This window comes from Salminus brasiliensis, chromosome 6 (assembly GCF_030463535.1).
Source record: "Salminus brasiliensis chromosome 6, fSalBra1.hap2, whole genome shotgun sequence".
In the NCBI taxonomy this organism is placed as follows: Eukaryota; Metazoa; Chordata; class Actinopteri; order Characiformes; family Bryconidae; genus Salminus; species Salminus brasiliensis.
In genome coordinates this window covers 44908270-44926559 of record NC_132883.1, presented here as the reverse complement: position 1 = coordinate 44926559, position 18290 = coordinate 44908270, and the positions used below count along the sequence as shown (strand labels likewise).

At 41.4% G+C, this 18290-nt stretch overlaps 1 protein-coding gene across 3 annotated transcripts in view; it reads right to left on the bottom strand.

The window, feature by feature from the left end:
• Positions 1-2827: 2827 nt before the first annotated feature.
• The window catches only part of slc7a4 (solute carrier family 7 member 4), a 16777-nt gene continuing 1314 nt past the window's right edge, over positions 2828-18290 (bottom strand). For all 3 annotated transcript variants that reach the window (XM_072682541.1, XM_072682542.1, XM_072682543.1), the window contains exons 2-5: positions 16527-17605; positions 14472-15217; positions 12493-12601; positions 2828-10703 (exon numbers count right to left, since the gene is read on the bottom strand). In XM_072682541.1, the coding sequence (XP_072538642.1) occupies positions 10501-10703; positions 12493-12601; positions 14472-15217; positions 16527-17508 (2040 nt within the window). In that variant the 5' untranslated portion in view covers positions 17509-17605 and the 3' untranslated portion in view covers positions 2828-10500. The remainder of the gene's footprint in view (positions 10704-12492; positions 12602-14471; positions 15218-16526; positions 17606-18290) is intronic.

The following is an 18290-nucleotide window of genomic DNA, read 5'->3' as shown; positions in this document are numbered from 1 at the left end:
GCTAATCTTTATCGCGCTTTCTGATGAATGTGATGATGCATTATTTAGACCATATATGTAGAGTTATAATAATATTTAATTAAAGTTTATGTCGACATGGTGTCCATGGAGTGCTACAGCCGACCTACAATTAAAGGTTCTACAGATACCCGGATCATACAAATATAATTTGTATAACAGTACAAATATAATTAAAAATATAGCCTATATATAACTTTATATTGTGTTTAAATGTTAATCTGCTTTATACATGAAGTACCGAGCTGTTTCGTGATGCTTCAGTATTAATTTTAAGTGATTATTTCGAGCAGAAAAATGTTGTAATATAGTTGAATTCTACAACTTCTACAGACAACACATTTTGCAGGCTTTATTATAGCTACTATATACTGTATTTTAATCGCCACCTACTGTACACCTGTGGCACTGAGACGTCTCATATTTCGTTAACATAAATTTTAAGTGATTGTCCAGAGCAGAAATATGAGTAATAATTAATTTTAATGACTTTACTAGCTACTTCTGTCCACACGGGGGCAGTGCGCTACAACTGACCTCTATTGAATATAATTGTGTACTTTATTATACTTTGTTTTATTTAAATGGTCACCCACTGTATATTTGTAGCACTGATCCGTCTCATCTTTCTTCATCATTAATTTTAAGTGATTATTTAGAGCAAAAATATAATGAGTAATAATAAATTTGATGTATTTACTACGTGTGTCCACACGGTGGCAGTGTGCGACAACCCAGCTCCCATCCTTCCTTCACTCACGATTTCCCACCATAATATTATAGTGATAAAATTAATAAAATAAATAAATAAATAAAAACAAGCAACAAAAAACAACAACAAATAAATTAAAACATCCACCAACACAATGATCCACCAAGAAATGTTTGGTGTCTGGAGAACCAGTGTCAGAAACACACTGCGTGTGTGATCTTGTGGGGTGTTCCTGGTATGCAGTGGTCAGTACCTACCTTAAGTGCTCCAAGGAAGGACAACTGGAGTCAGGGGCACCCTAGGCTCATTGATCCTCAAGAAGGCCTCACCTCACAACTTACAGGACTTAGAGAATCTGCTGCTAACCCCAGGTACCTCAGGACACCTTCAGAGGTTTTGTGGAGTCTCGACAGGGGGCAGGTGGTTTTAATGTTATGGGTGATTAGTGATTATAAGGCAGTTAGTCAGAGGTGATCTTGTGCCGCCTGTATTGTCATTAATTTGGTCTTGTCGTTATCAGGAAAGAATCTCATCCCTCTTTACCCCTCATATAGGCCTAGGCTGGCATGTTGCCATGGTAACCCACAGGCCTGCTGTTGCCCCAGCTGAGCTCTCTATCACAACCACACACCCCTACCCCTCCAAATACTGAAACAGTGAAGCCACAGATCGACACTGACCTTTCTCCCGCAGCGCAGAGCGGAAGCAGGGGGCGACCCGGAGCTTCTGAGACCAGGGGATGACCCTCAGACCTGAAATCCATCTCAGAAACAAACGCCAGGCAGTAAAGCGTAAGTGGTGAGAGCACAATTTTGTAGGTTCTGGATATCTGACCTGTACTGTTAACTCCCTAATGTCCATATCTAAATTGACTTGGTTCATATGTTCTCTGCGCTCGAGCACAAATCTGTAGAAATGCCTTAAATCAATCAAACCATGTGGCTAAAACGCTTATCACTTTGACCGCTGGTAGACCCGTATGACCACTCGCTTCCATTCACCTGCAGATTCAGCTACTTCCTTCACACTGTGACCTTTACCACATCTTGGTCATCCTTGGGCCTGAAGATACTACCACCTTAAACACGTGAGGTGACTCATTGTTTTGTCCGGGGAGCTTCTCTGGAAAAAATGGTTTACTCTGGGGACTATTTTTTTTGCAGCACAACACCCTGCTGCATGTATCCTTCCATTATTTTAATGTTTAGACCCAAAATTGTCTCAGAACATCTGAACCACTGTGTTAATCATCACAGTCTTCATCATTGAATGCAGAATTGCCCTTTAAAAGTGTCCTCAGTTAAGCAGTGTGTTTTTACGTGGTACTGAATCCAGCTGCTGGTTTGTTCAGTGTGAGAAGTGAAATGTTAAGTGTTGAACCTGGAGCTCCTTCTGAACATGTGTTTGTTGTGGAGAAATCTGATATCCGGCGGGACTGACGGGTTTCCCTTTGTTCAGCTGAGGGTGTCGTGTTCAGGGAGCAGCAGGGACTCTGGGTACTTTAGACAGCAGGTTATAATGAGCTAGTTATATTATTATTAATTTAACTGCATATTAATAAGTAGTGCTGTCACGTCAGTCCATTACATCATCTCATTCTTAACAGCAGTTAAATGTTGTTTTACTGTCATTTTACATAATTTAAACACAACAGCTGCTCTCGACATTGTGTGAGCAGTCCAAGATTAATTGCTCAACAGAAATGCTAAAAAATTACGAATTTAGTTAATTAATAGAAAAATAATAAGTTACTTTCAATTTAAAAATATTTTGTCTTTTGGATTATTTTGGAATTTTAAAACATTTTGGATTTTTATTATTTTTTTGCAAATGTTTAATTTAAAATGTTATTAGACTGTTAGATTTTTTGTGGCTGTTAAGTTGTTCATAAACTGAAGAAAAATAATATTACACTGCACAAATAATATTTTGATAAATATATCATATTGAAACAAAATGTGATAAAAATCTTTTACCATTGAATTTCATCTCCCCTCAAAATTAAACGCATCTTAGTAGCTTATCAGTTACAGCATCACGGTCTGACCATGAACCTGGACCACAGTTCGCCTATTACAGTGATGAAAAGGCTGGACGATGCTTCAAAACATTTATTCATCACTAGATAGAGAGAACATAACACAGCTCCTTTAAACTGACTGAAAGACACAGATACAGTAGAGGTGGTCTGTGCAGGGTACATGTGCAGTCTTTACACAACACAGAAAACAGAGTGACCGGGCAGCAGAGCACACTGGAGAGAGAGAGAGAGAGAGAGAGAGAGAGAGAGAGAGAGAAAGAGAGGGAGGAAACAGATCTACACAAGTATACATGAGATACGAGAGGCTGAATAAGAGAAAAGAAGAGAAGATAAAAAAGTAAAGGAGATAAATCTATAACCCAAACGAGTCTCTAGAGACGGCCCACCTGCCGTCACCTGCCGTCTGCAGAGAAACAGAGGGACAGAAAGTGACCGGAGCAGCAGAACGCTGTTCATCATCTCAGTGTGTACAGTGTGCAAAAAGTGGTTTGACATCATCCGAGCTGTTTTTCTTTTTTTGTGCTTACAAAGTACTTAAGAACAACATCCTGTAGATACTGTAGTTTATACATGTGTGTATTCAGTCTGTGCATCATAATCAGCCCACTAGAGCTCCCCTAATATGATCATCTAAAGGTGCACGATATTACAAATTCAGAACAGAGTTTTAAAAATGACTACACTGATATCTCTAACGCTTTGGGAATGGTTCGGTATAAATATTATCATCTTTAAGGCCATTGGTTACTCGTTTAATGTATTTACAGTCATTTACAGCTGGACTCTTCATGTCTACAACTGACACTCAGAAGTCCTCAAATTCAGAGCTGCACAGATCCACTCCAGGTCTTCCCAGCTGCTCTGTAATGCTCCAGCAGGTGCTAAGACATGGAGTGGATTTCTGTGTAAGCTGGAATGATCAACAGTAGATCCAATGTGCTTACAAATAAATGAATAGATAAATACAGAAGAAGGAAATAGACTATACACATCTGTTATATCACTTAAAGTGGTAGTTTGGATAAACATCAAACGTACAGTAAATCCTCTACTCTCCCCAAAAATGACCTACACAATATGGAGCAGGTGGTTTTATTGTTATGGCTGGTCAGTGTATTAATAAAAATGTGGCCTCACTTGTTTCTTGACGTCAGAATATGCAAGAAAAACGTCAAGCAAATGCGTCAAACCGTCTGGCCAAACTCAAACTGGACTAGATTGAACAAACTGGACTGGATCATTGGTAAATGTGAACACAGTCCAAAAATCTGATTTAAGAAGGAAATCTGATGCGACCTGCAGAGATGTTCGAGATTAATTAACAACTCCACACCGCTGGAGGGGAGTGTGTGGTGATTTAAGATATGCCTTTAGCATCATGCTAACAATTGGTGTACATACATTTCTATTACTTGTTAGCTACATTAGCTTACATTAGCTTATGTAGCGTCCGGGGGAAAACTAAAGAAGGAAAGTTCAGACAACAAGCAAGGCTTGACTAGACTACATTAGGTGTAAAAGGGGTGTACGGTGTTCAAACTGTGTACATGTGTTATCCCCCATAACTACCACTTTAAAGAGGACTGTGCTGCCACTGTACTCTCAGTAATATGCAGCTCTGATGGAGAGTCTCTACTCTGGCTGCAGCACAAAGGAAAGAAGCAACATTCATACGCAACAGTGCAGCATAATAAATAAGTAATAGTGTTTAGCAGCCGCGGTGTCCTGGTGAAATGGAATGGAACGTCAGCGCATTATAACAGTGGATGATCACACAGGAAATGGACTGGCCAACTGGAAATAACTGGCCTTTCTCCCAGCCCCAACAAACACAGCACTCTAAACTCAGGCTTATAGGAGATGATTTATATGATCAGTGTCTCGTTCATTCTTTTCATATTCAAATGAGAATCCAAGAGACAGATTGGAAAATGAAATAAATGCTTTGTTTTTTGTTGTTTGTTTACAAATCTGATGCAAAAAACAAATGATGGATTGTTTTCTGTACTTTTGATTTTATACTCAAATAAAAAAATGAAAAAAAAAAGTAAAAAAATAGGGGCTGAGCTTGATTTTTGATTGTTCAGCTTATGTGACTCGCAAGTTACTGACCTCACCCCGTAATTCCCCCTTACTGTGAGCTCTAAAGGGATAAAGTGGCAGTAAGTTGTAGGAGACATGGCTACATTACTGACATCAGTAATGTTCACTGCTAGGTCCGGGATTTCTGTCTGTTTAAGCCCCGCCTTGTTACTGCCACTATTGGTCAACATGTCCCTGCTTCTACATGCGGCCACTGGTCAGCTCGCCTTCATATCGCCACTACTCAAGAGTACCCAGCTCTGATACATTGGCTAGCAGATGCCTGTGCCAACCAGCATCACACTGATGTGATGTGGAGAGAAAGAGCGAGCCATCTACCCACACAGTGAACCAGCGATACTCGGGTCATAGTGGCAGTGCCATAGTCTACTGGACCATTCAGAACCCCATAACATCTAAAAAGTAGTTTTTTTATGAACTGATTGTGGATTCTTCAGTGAATAGGACAAGAAGGAATTATGCACTGATTGTATACGACCTGAAATCCATTTCCCTAATTTAACTCATGGGCTATAACATATGTATAATAACAGGGTTGTAGGTTCAAGGCCCACTATTAACGCCGCATGTGGTCAAAGCCTGGGCTTAATCCTCGTCCAGTAAAACTGGCCCTCCGTTAAAGGGGTTAAACATCAACAGCACCACGTTTTTACCAAAACCGAACCGAAACATGCAATAAGAAAACACCAGATTCATAAGATGTTAGCAACGATCAGAAAGCGCAGTGACTCATCATGATTCGGTTTACGTAACAGAGCGAGGGGGGGAGGGTCACCCAGCATCTTTTTCACTGTATTTCTCTCCCCCCACTCTCTCTCGCTCTCAATCCCCTCCTCTGGGATGTGTAATCTGGGTCAATCTGTGCGGCTCTGTGCAAATCTGAGGGGATTACAGAGGCCTGTGTTTGGTGTGGGGTGGAGCTGCTGCAGCATCCAAGCTGGTATCTATGGACACTGCCAGACGCAGACAGCATCCAGCCCCTCGGATCAATGGGTGAAGTCTCTGAGGGGTTGTGCTTGTGTAAGAGTGTAATGGAGCAGGCCTGTGGTTTCCTTTTAGGTTCAGATGGAGGCATCACTCAGCAGTGGTGAGGTGGAGGTTTTATATTAGTTTCCCAGCAATGATGGTGTTTCACAAAGCAGGATATCTCAGTTGAGCCTAACCTGTATACAAAAGAGCAGCAGTGAACCTACATTCATCCATGCTGTTAAAGCTCAAATGTTGCTGGTTCCTGGTCTGGCACCATCAGTCTCCGTTAGTCAAAGTTTGCATCTAAACCTGGGATAACCAAAGACGTTGTTAACTTCTTCTAACCATCTTTAAACAGATTAACAATGTTTTAGGAGCTAAAACTCAGGAACCCTGTCTAAGGTGACCACAGGAGCCTGGACTTGTGCAGTGGACTCAAGTAGAGGCTTGATAATGAGCTTGGAGAAGCCTCCTAAAAGCATCTGAGCATGAAGGTAAATCTTAATGGGTGATCAAGCATGGCACTGTGCACTTTCTCTACCAGTAAGGATGACCTTAACAATGCTGATGTTTTGGGAGACCAGGCCCTGGTTAGATGGATCAGAAGTGAACAAAGCAAGAAAACATCAAAATATACAGAGTTTGGTTACTCCAGGGCCAGGATCAGTTTGGGCAGATGAAGATCTTTGCTGGACTATTAGAGGCTTGTGTTCATCATACTGAGTGTCTGAGAGTGTGTGAGCTTTCCTGTGTTGGAGAAACCACAATGTACATTACTTCATTGAACCCTGTGCCCTTAATAATGTCTTTAACTGAGATCTCCTGTCTGAAAGGGTCAGAGGGTGAAACCTTCACTGGCTTTCTGTCCACTACTGCAGACAGAGTTAATCCTATTTATAAGAGCCGTCATTCCCTTAATTACATTGGAAGCCACATGACCCGAATTAAAGGGACCCCAAACTACAGCCCAGATCTGTCACATGAGAGAGAGAGAGAGAGAGAGTCACATTAGCAGGGCCACTCAAGCTCGCTGTGCCTATCACATGAAGTGTCTAAGAAAGCGAATGTGTTTCATCTCCGTGAGAACAAGGAATGTCAGCCTTTATCGTTGTGTGTGTGTGTGTGTGTGTGTGTGTGTGTGTGTGTGAAGAATGATCAAGGACAAGTACAGCTTTCAGCATCTCTATGTAACGAAGTGTGTGCTAGTGCTAGTGTGTGTGTGCGCTCTGGCATCTAATTTAATTCAAACATACACACACACACACACACACATACAGACGCAGTACTATTGCACATTAACCTTTGGTTTAAACCTAAATGATCTATCCAGGCTCCGCCCACAAACATTAGTCTTGCATAGCTACTGTTGATAAGTTACAGAAGCTTTATAGAAACAGAAGACATTCAATCTAATTATATAATATAATAAAATACAATATTACAAACTAAAGATGTACTTTACAACGTCCCAATCAAACACTCTAACCATAACCTATTATTTACTGTATGTCCAAATGTTTGTGGACACCCCTTCTGATGAATGCACTCAGCTACTTTAAGTTGCACCTACTGCTGACACAGATGTGCAAATGCACACACACAGCTTGTCTAGTCACTGTAGAGAAGAAGTACTGCCAATAGAATAGGACCCTCTGGAGCAGATAGTAAACATTAACCTATTGGCACCATGCTGCCTAATGCCAGGCGTGGGCTAGAGGGGTATAAAGCCCCCCCAGCATTGAACTGTGGAGCAGTGGAAGAACTGTGCTCTCTGTAATGATGGTGGTGGTGCTTCATCCAGTACTTTAAGAAGGGACGAGTTGGGGATGATGAGGTGGGGAGGGGATCACTCAACATACATCCTGACCTCACTACTGCTCTTGTCGCTAAATGCAATCAAATCCTCACAGCAATGCTCCTTCAAAATCTAGTATAAGGCCTTTCTTTGGACAGTAGAGACAGTTACTCTAACAAAAGCAGGATCGACTCTTTTTAATACCCTTGATTTCAGATGAAACAATGAATCAGCAGGTGTCCACATAGCTAACACACTAACCACAAGCTTACATGCTAGACATTATATAATGCTACAATATAAAACGTTAAAGTTATATTATTGTGTATGTGCGTTAAAGCCCACACTATTAGTGCAGACAAAGTAAAGCTCATTTATGCCGTAAACATGCTCTACATGATTAGCATGTTTGCTAATTCATCGCTGGCTAGTTTCATTAGCTGCAGCAACCTGATTCAGTACTGGGATGTATGTACTGAGAGTATGTTACGTGGTTGAGCGCTGTGTAAATATTAATAACACACACAAATGTAAGTATTGTGATATAAACGGAGGTAAATGAGGTTGAGTGGGCTTTGTTGTGTAAAGCTGGTCCAACCTAGCAACAGCAGTTAGGGAAAAACACATTTGTGGGCGGAGCCTGAAGCTGTCAATTCAAAGGCTACAGTACTAAAGTTGGTTTATCAGCAGGCTTTGAAAACGAACAGACTGTAACTTAACATATACATTAAATAATGATGTCTTATTAAACACTGATAAATTAACGTAAATAAATATTAATAAAGTGTGAAATATATCAACATTTCTATTCAGATAAAAGCATCAGGAGTTCACACTGACTGACTGTGTGTGTGTGTGTGAGACATCGGATTGTGGGGCATCATTAGCAGATTCACGTGACTCGCTAAAGCAAACATAATACACATAATAAAGTGTGTGTGTGTGTGTGTGTGTGTACACATCTCAGCATCAGTGATTGTCCTTGCTTGTAGCTCCACATCAAACTGAAACCTTCAACTTTTCCACAAAAAACACTAACATTCATTAAGCTAACCAACCACACAGGGCTAAACAGGCTAACGACAGCCTACTGACCGCCAACAGCTGGTCAACACACCGTCTAAACTAGAGAAGCACACACACACAGTTTGACTTCACTTTAAACCAACTTCCTAAAACCCTGAAAGAGACAAAATAATCAGTACAAAGTGACAGATAGGTTGTAGTACATACTGCATTGATTTTGAAATGAAATTTGATTATAGTAATTATAATAATCAATAAATTACATTCTTGGGCTATTTTTAAAAGTAAAAATTAAAACGGATGCTGTATTGTTTTTATTATCTGGTATTTTTCGTGCGTTTTAGCAATAATCCTGATTCATATCAAAATAATTGATTTTTTTTGCAGATGAGAAATTTACACTCATTACTAATTACTAATTACTATTATGTTCACTGTCTTTCCCAGTTCTGGCAATATTTGCATTTGTGACTGTAACATTCCTCTAAATGGGTCAGATCTGGGAAACACAACAGGCTGCAACATCCAGGCCCAATAAAATAAGCGGACTGAACTCGCCACAAATACAGGGGGTCCAGAAGTCTGACAGCACTGGAGAAAATGGTTCTACTTTTTACTATTATTTCTAATTTAGGGCCTCATTTTGTAACCAATATTACACTAACAACTCACCAAAATGAGTCTTTGAAATTTGAATATAAATTTCAGAATTTATCAGTATTTGGTGGTTTTCCCCCTGCTGGCATATGTAAAAGCATCTAATGAACAGATCAGACCCTTTCAGACCCCACTGTACAGAAACACAATCACTGCAAAAATGTTTTGTTGTTAAGTGAAATCATCTTAAACCTAGTCAATGTGATATTTCTCATTATGAAATTGTTGTCAGGATATTAGAAGGTTTTTCAGATTAATTTTAGACTAGACTGTTTAAAGTAGTTAAATCTGATGACATTCTTTTTCCTACTGAGAGTTTAAATCGCTCCTCTCTAGTAGATTTAGCCAACTTATTAACTACCACATCTTCAGTTTCACAACAAAACATTATTATTATTAATTTTTTTGTAAGATTTTATTAATTTTTACTGTATCAAAAGGTTAATTTCTTCTCCTGTAAAGCTGCAGTTTTGGCAACACACCACAAACAGGTATGACTGCATTGCTAAAAGTTTAAGTAATTAAATAATAAAGACAAATATTAAATATATGACTAGATTTAAGATGTGCTCACTTGCCAGGATGTGACACAAGTTGCCAAGTTTTGACATTTCCTTCCAGTTTAGCAACAGCAGCTAAGCTCATAAACACAGTACTTATGAGCTTGAGCATTTACCCAGAAAGCATGCCCATGTGGGGCCTGTATGTGTAGCCAAACTGGGAACCAGAAAGTTTTGTCAATGGGTTCCATGTTGGACCCACAAATGGATGCCCACCAGTCTAAACATGTGACCTATGTGAGATTAGAGTAGGCTGTAATAAACAAACCCACTCAGAGTCCAAGCCCACCTAGAACCCACCTAGCCCACGTCCAACCCATGTGAACGTCTCACGAGCATGTTGGCTGGGTTAGAGTCTCCCGAAGATCAGAAATGATCCTAAGTCTAGAACCTATTGATGTTTCTATTGGTGTTCCTCTCTATTGAGGAAGGCAGGAGAAAGGCAGAACAGAGAGAAAGAGAGAGAGAGAGAGAGAGAGAGAAATGAAAGATAAAGAAACTCACACACACGCACACACTTACACACACACATGCGCATACACACACAAAAACGCAACTAGCTGGCAAATAAATATTTGCACACACACTCCGCACACACTAAATGCCTCTCAGAGACAGATCATCTGTTGGCTTGTGGGTCATTGGTGGCTGGTGTGTGTGTGGTGTGTGTGTGTGTGTGTCCTTCTGGCTGAACGCTCTGTACAGTCTCCACCAGGCTGCCGCTGGGCAGAACCACGTAGCGGGCCGAAACGTCATTACCCTGCAGCTCCCGCAAACCCTCCTTACTGTGCCATATACCATACCCAAAATACACCAGCAGACCTGAGAAAGAGAAAAAGAGAGAGAGAGAGAGAGAGAGAGAGAGAGCATTACTGCCAATAAGTCCTATTCTATTGGTAGGACTTCTCTTCAGAGGCTAGACAAGCTGTGTGTGTGTGTATTTGAATATCTGTGTCAGCAATGGCAACTTAAAGCAGCTGGATGCATTCATTAGAAGGTGTGTCCACAAACATTTGGACACTTAGCGTACTACTGAACACAACTCTCATTCTGATTGAGAGCAATTCATTCACGATCCACTGTCTCTAGATTACGCCTTCTCTAACACACATTGCTCCGAGCAAACACACAAATGCTAGAATATGAGTGTGTGTGTGAGCCAGTTATCACCCTCTCTCTCTCTCTCTCTCTCTCTCTCTATTATATAAGGACCAATGCAAACTTGAGACTCATAACTAGTGGTACTGTCTGCACAAGACTGCTACAAATTAGAAATAGGCCAGAGGTGCCACATCAGACCACAATAAAGCCTTTATAAACATGTATAAGGATCCGAACAAGGCTGCTTATTCAGCTCTGCTTCATTCTGCCCACAAAGACTTAACGTCTATAAAGTCAGCACCGCCTTCAGCCTCCACCTGTTTAATTTGCCTTTACTCTGTTTGTTTAAGATGGTGAGATGGTTTATCTTTGTCCACCTGTCCCAGTCTGTGTGTGTATGTGTGAGTGTGTCTGTCAGCACTGGCCTAATACAACTAACATAAAGAGGACAATCATGACAACAGTTCATAAGCATACATACATTCATATACATATGTGACATTGTAATATATGTGTTCTATGTGTTCTATATGTACAACATATACTTCATCATGCTATCACGTAGTTGTAACTGTGGGTAATCCCTAATCTATGCAAAACGTAATATAATGTAGCATTTGTAATAGGGCATACATCAGCAGCATATTGGATTATACATGCCAGTATGGATGCAAGAGATAAGTGTGAGCATAAGGCATTCAGTGTTGCACAAAACTGGTAAAATTCAATAATCACTATAATATTAATATACCAATATTTTAAAATCAATACATTTTACAAACATGAAACAATTGTTGATGATCTAAGATAGTATTAATAAAGTTAGTAAGCTAATAAGACTGTTTTTATGTAGTAAATGAATATGAATATTAATATTTTATGTAGAATATTATAAATGTAATGCTCAATATATAACACTAAGGGCGGTTTCACAGCTGCACTTTTTAGTTCAAATTGGACTGGGTTTGCTTTCATCTTTGGTGAGATTCCTTTGGGCAGGTGTAAATACAGTAATCAAATTTGGGCCAAAACAACCACACCGAGAAAATGAATTCTGGAGCTGTTTGTTTGGTAAGAGCGTGATCTGACCTTGATCTGACCCAACTATCAGGTGTACTCAGCTTTAGCTCAGTTTAGTCTGAGCTAAACCGCTCCCCTCGCCAAGTGTTAGTTTGTAGTAATTGCTACAGCTATGAACAGATTCCATCCCTGCCGTTGCTCCATGTTAAACTGCACAGAAATCTGCACTGGACCAGAACACAGGACCTTCTTCCTGCATTTAGTTTCTTGCTCGGGCCCAGACAGGTCTGTCGTGGTTTGTTATGATGCATTTTAGAGCGCTTGGATTTTTCCCTGTGTGAAAACAAACCAAACCAAGGGGAAATGCTCTGACTTTACAAACTCATCTACTGGATACTGCATACCGGTATGGACGGAATATCTCCCAGCACTTACAGTGGTACTGATGCAGTACAAGTGTGTGTGTGTTCTGAAAGGGCCTGGACGATACCTGCAGCTAGCCAGATGGTGAACCGGATCCAGGTGAGAGGACTGAGCTTCATCATCAGAAACACATTCAGAAGAATACTGGCTCCAGGTACAAACGGAACCAGGGGAACCTGCAGAATGAAAATGCACATACACATAACGTACAAGTCAGCGTACACACATAACCACTTACATATTGTGGCAGTCATGCAAAAACATAGGCTCTCCAAAAATGCTATTTTTACAAGAGGAGGAAAAAACCTTTGTATCTTTTAATGGCAGTCAATGTAAAAAGACTTTATTCCAAGTAATTTTGGAGAATTTCTATTGGTCTAATTATGATGAAATTATGATACAATACAAAGAACAACTGCCAGATTCACATTATATCATAATGTACACAATATCAAAACTGGAGGTACAGGATTTTTGGGTTTTCGGTGTGCATCATTCAGCAATACTTCTGTTCCTCACCTCTATTACTTATAACTCTTCTTTTTGCACTGATTTCCATATAGTCACTGAATAACTGATATAAAGGAGCTTAAAGGGTTAAAACACAGACAGGCTGGAGCAATTCCACAGTTTTCATCCAGCCTTTCCTCTCGCACGCTGCTGCTGACCTTGAGCAACTCATTAAACCTGCTCTGCTCAGCTGTGACATTACTCAGTTCAGCCCTTCCCTCACAGCAGCCTTAAGAAAGAGAGAACTGACCATGATCTCACTGATAATAACCAACATTAAAAAACTAAAAAAATAAAACCCCAAAAACCCACTTACACTTCATACATTACAGTATCTCCACCCCTAAACCTGCTCAGTACCACTGTGACTGTCTACAGGGTCAGATATTACTGTGACTAATGATGTCACTGGACTCTGGACTGTCTGGAGTGTGTGTTGGGTACAGTCAGCACTTTTGGATCACAGCATATTTTCATGGGTCAGATACAGAATTTAAACCAGTTATACTGTAGAAAGCCTGTACTCCAGGACAGCCTGTGAATAATAACTGCATAAACTGCATACTAACAAGTAGCTGATTGATTGGTTGTTAGCCTCTTATGCCATTACTCATTTTATACAGGCTGTAGTTGTAGAACCTACATAGGAAAGCACTGACCATACACCAGCCTAGGTCAGGTGACTGAGCTCAATGCCAGGTGTGGAATAGAGGGGTATAAAGTCCCCCAGCATTGCCCTGTTTAGTTTTTCTCGAGTGACGATGCAGCTCTGTCCAATAATTTGAAACTCGGCCTAATCATCAGTACCTGCATCAGTACCTGACCTCACTGCTGCTCCCATCAATACGCCTCATTTATCAAGTATCTCAGAGTAAAAGTACTGCTCTAAGATCTGCTCTCACCAGCTGAGAAGGTTGATGAATATGGGCCAATGTTATAACATCCAGTGTAAAGCCTTACAAGACGAGCAATGGCTGTTACTGCAGCAAAAGAGGAAAAATGCTGGAAGAGCAGGTGTCCACAAACTTCTCATACATAATAAACAGCAAGACCTTTATAGTAGTGGTAGATTTACACTGTAAACTGTAAGATTTACAGTGAAGACAGTTTGCGAGTGTATTAACAGCAGGGGTGACTCCATATTGGACTGTGTATTTCAGCGAGATCTCTGCATTGTAGGCCTGAATCTAATGCTGATCTGGTCTGCTTCCTGATGGAGGATATAAAAGAGTCTGCCTCGTCACCATGAGTCACGCACACACACTTACACACCCACTCACACACAGTTCGCTGCTTACAAACACTCCTGTGGAGAGCTGGACGAGCTGCACCAGCAGACAAACAACTCATCAGACATAACAACAGTAAAGCACAAACCAGAGCAGTTGGAGAGCATTTTCTCAGCTCAGAACCTCCAAAACCAAAGATATTTACAACTAATCTACATTTTAGGTAAGAAAAGATGTGTGTACATCAGATTTTTTCATCTTCTCACTTATCCTGCAGTTGTGACCAGATGTAACCTGCTTTCCTCACCTGGAAAGTCTTAATTTTGCTCTGCTGCTCGTGAACCCAGATGAGCAACAAGCTGATGAGAAAAGCCAGGCTGAAGACCACCAGCAGCAGGATGAAGCTCCAAGTGGGCAGGTGCAGGTGGCTGTTGCCAAACACTAGCACGGCACAGAGGGACACGGCACTGACCATCAGAGCCATCACAGAGAAGGCCACCACATCTCCCGGCTCGCAGTCACCAAGCAAACGGCCCAAGTAGGGCTCCCAGCAGGCCCTGAGCATTCCTGGGGCCCGTCGCTCTCTGACCGCCTTCTCCCTCTCCACTAACTGGAGCTTATCCGAGAAGGACTCGTACTCTTTCAGCTCCCCAGCCTCCTGAGCAAGCGTCTGGGTCTCGGATCTGGTCATGCCGGGGTCACTTTGGACCCCTGGTTGGTTGGGAGAGGCTGCTGACGACGCGTCCGTTTTGGTGCCTCCGCCATTCGAGGCACTGCTAGTCTTTTCAGGCTGGAAACGAAGCACGATGATGCTAGCCGCAACAAAGGTGTAGGCGAGAAGTGTGCCGATGGACAGGAACTGGACCAGAGCTTCCAGGTCGAAGATGAGGGCCAGGAAAGCCATGAGGCTTCCAAAGACAAGGATGGCGATGACGGGGACCTTGGTAACAGGGTTGACGCGAGAGAAGATGGAGAAGAAGAGGCCGTCTTCTGACATGGCGTAGACGATCCGCGGCAGGGAGAAGAGGTTGCTGAGCAGCACTGTGTTCATAGCTGGAACAAGACAAAATGACCTGTTACAGCCCATTTAAAAACAGCAAATTCTAACTAGGACACTATGTGCCCAAATGTTTGTGGACACCCCTTTTAATGAATGTATTCAGCTACTTTAAGCTGCACCCATTGCTGACATTATTCTATTGGCAGCAATGGGTGCAGCCTAAAATTATCTGAAGGCATTCATTATGAGCTATAAATCATACTGAACAAAGCTTTCACTGTAAGATGCAGCGCGTTCCCTCTCCTAAACAGAGCAGATATAGACTGCTGCATGCCCTGGGGAGTTTTAGTTGACATGCATTCCTGGAGGAGCTCAGCACTGCAGGAGACGATGTTTCTCTGCTTAAAGTCGTGTGAATTACCTCATCAGCTAATTATAACACGCTTCATTAGCTGAATCAGGTGTGATTATGTGGCCTTCCAGTGACCTCACAGTTGATTTTTCTTAAAAAGCACCATGTTCAACATACATATATAGATGCTAGTGTGGATGAAATACAGCATATTTTGCTTTACAAGATATTGTCCTTTTATAATATGACATGTTGTAGTAAAATGTCAATGGAAACATCAATACACTAAATTAACACAAGCCACAAGAGTGTACCGTATCAAATTAAATTATGAAATTTGTAAATCGTTACACTCTTCATAGAAACATTCATCCCGAAACACAAACTGTCACACAATAAATTTGCATACACTACAAAAATATATACTTTATGTGGGAATTCATGTTTAATGCAGGTTCAGTATGTAATATGTAGCCTTCTATTACTGCTGTATGAATTTCTATACTATACTTTGTATTTATTTTAGATAAAAAAAAAAAATGTCATATGGACATTTTGGCTTAATTAAAAAAAATCAAGCTGATTTCATAGCTTTTTTTTATTTATGCAAATGTTGTGAACCCCTCTTCAAATGACTTGGTTTGCTGACTTTTTAAGTGCAAATAAGTGAACAGATCCTACTGGATTAAACCTACAGGAAACAATCTGAAATATGACATTTTACACACAATTACAACCACTGAATTGAATACATTTGAAAAAAATAAAATAACAATACTTTTGCACACGTTACATTTGAAGTTTTTTTCCCCAATATGTTAAATTCAGATAACAAACAGTAATTGTGTGGTAAGATGTGTTAGTGAATAACTTCTTCTTTTTTTACTTCTGTAAAAAAAATCAATAAATATGTTAATTAATTGTGTAATGTTGGGTATTATGACTAGTTTTAATATCATTAAACTGCAAATATTAACTGCAAAAATAGAATTTTAAGCTCTCTTCCTCACCACAGATTGATCCCACAGCTACAATGAAGCCGGCCCAGCTGTACCCCCGTCTGAAGAAGGCGTCGGACAGCGCAGAGTTCGGGTCCAGTGTGTGCCACGGCACCATCAGCGTCAGAACCGTGGAGACCAGGATGTAGGCCGTGGCAGCCAGGGCCAGAGAGATGGCTGTTGCTATGGGAATGGCCTTCTGGGGATTCCGCGCCTCCTCACTGGAAGCTGCAATCACGTCAAATCCGACAAAGGCATAAAAGCAGGTGGCTGTTCCTGCCATGACCCCTGATAACCCATAGGGGGCGAAACCCCCCTCTCGGGCGCTCCAGTTGTCTGGGTCAGCCAGCATAAAGCCGAAGACCAGGATGAAGGTGATGACCACCATGCTGACGGCAGAGAAGATGTGGTTGAGCCAGGACGAGACACGAACACCAAACGAGATGAAGATGGAGGCTACCAGCAGGATGCCCGCTGCGAGGAGGTCTGGGTAATGGGCGAGGAAAGGCACGTCCCAACGCATCACGTGACTCTCTGTGAAGTTCTGGATACGGTGGTTAAATATGGAGTCCAGGTAGCCGCTCCACGCCCGAGCAACCGCCGCCCCACCAATCATGTACTCCAGAATGACATTCCAGCCAATAAGGAAGGCCCAGATTTCCCCAACGGAGACATACGTGAACATGTAGGCGGAGCCTGTCTTTGGGACCCGTGCACCAAACTCTGCATAGCAAAGAGCCGCCATGAGAGAGGCCACGCCTGCAATGAGGAAAGAGAGGACCACGGCCGGCCCAGCAGTATCCTTGGCAACAGTTCCTGTGAGAACATAAAGACCCGAACCGACCATTCCTCCAACCCCGAGCAGCGCCAGGTCCAGGGTGGAGAGACAGCGTTTCAGAGACGTCGCCATGACGTCATCCTCCAGCGTCTTCAGCCGGTTCAGCTTCTGGCAGAACCTCACGGCCGGAGAACAGGCCGGCACACACAACGCCATTGCGATTGAGAGACAAGGGCAGGAGGTGGTCAGAGATGGTGTGGACGAAAAGGGGTCTAATCCATTTTCCTTAGAACCAAACACAGACCCCACCGACCTGTGAAAAAGGGGACAGTAGACTATTTGTTTAAAGCAATTCAACGATATAATCTGATTTGCCATGTTTACCCCACATGTAATCCATCTGTCAAGCCCTGCTTGGTGTGTGAAGTGCCCTTCTTCTACATAAACAAGGGTAATGTAGCTACCAAAACAAGCAATAGAGGTGTATACCCCACCAATTAGCATTTTGCTAACTGCATGCATTAACCTTACTTAAAATGGCAACAATGGCTACAATTCACTTACTCACTGACATATCTTAAGTTTTAATTAATGTTTTAGACCAATAACAGTGTTATCCCAGCTATAAAGGGCCCATATCATGAAAAGGAATGCATTACTAATTATGCGTAACATATTAACAATTATTCTTATTATATATTTTAAAATGTAAAACACAATATATTATATATAAAGGCTGCAAAAGGCTGATCTGGTTTTGTGATGTCACAAAGACAACCCAATTCATTTACATATACCTGCCTCCGTGATTTTAGCCACACCCTTTCATGCTGACGTTATAAGCAGTGGAGTTATAACCTGTGACCAAAGTGGATCCCTATTTCCATTTTAGGTCACTATTGACTATATAATCCATTTTCATGATTTGGAGGGCATCTCCCACAATGCACTGGTAACCTCTGGTGAATAACGTAGCTGAATGTGGACCACAATGCATT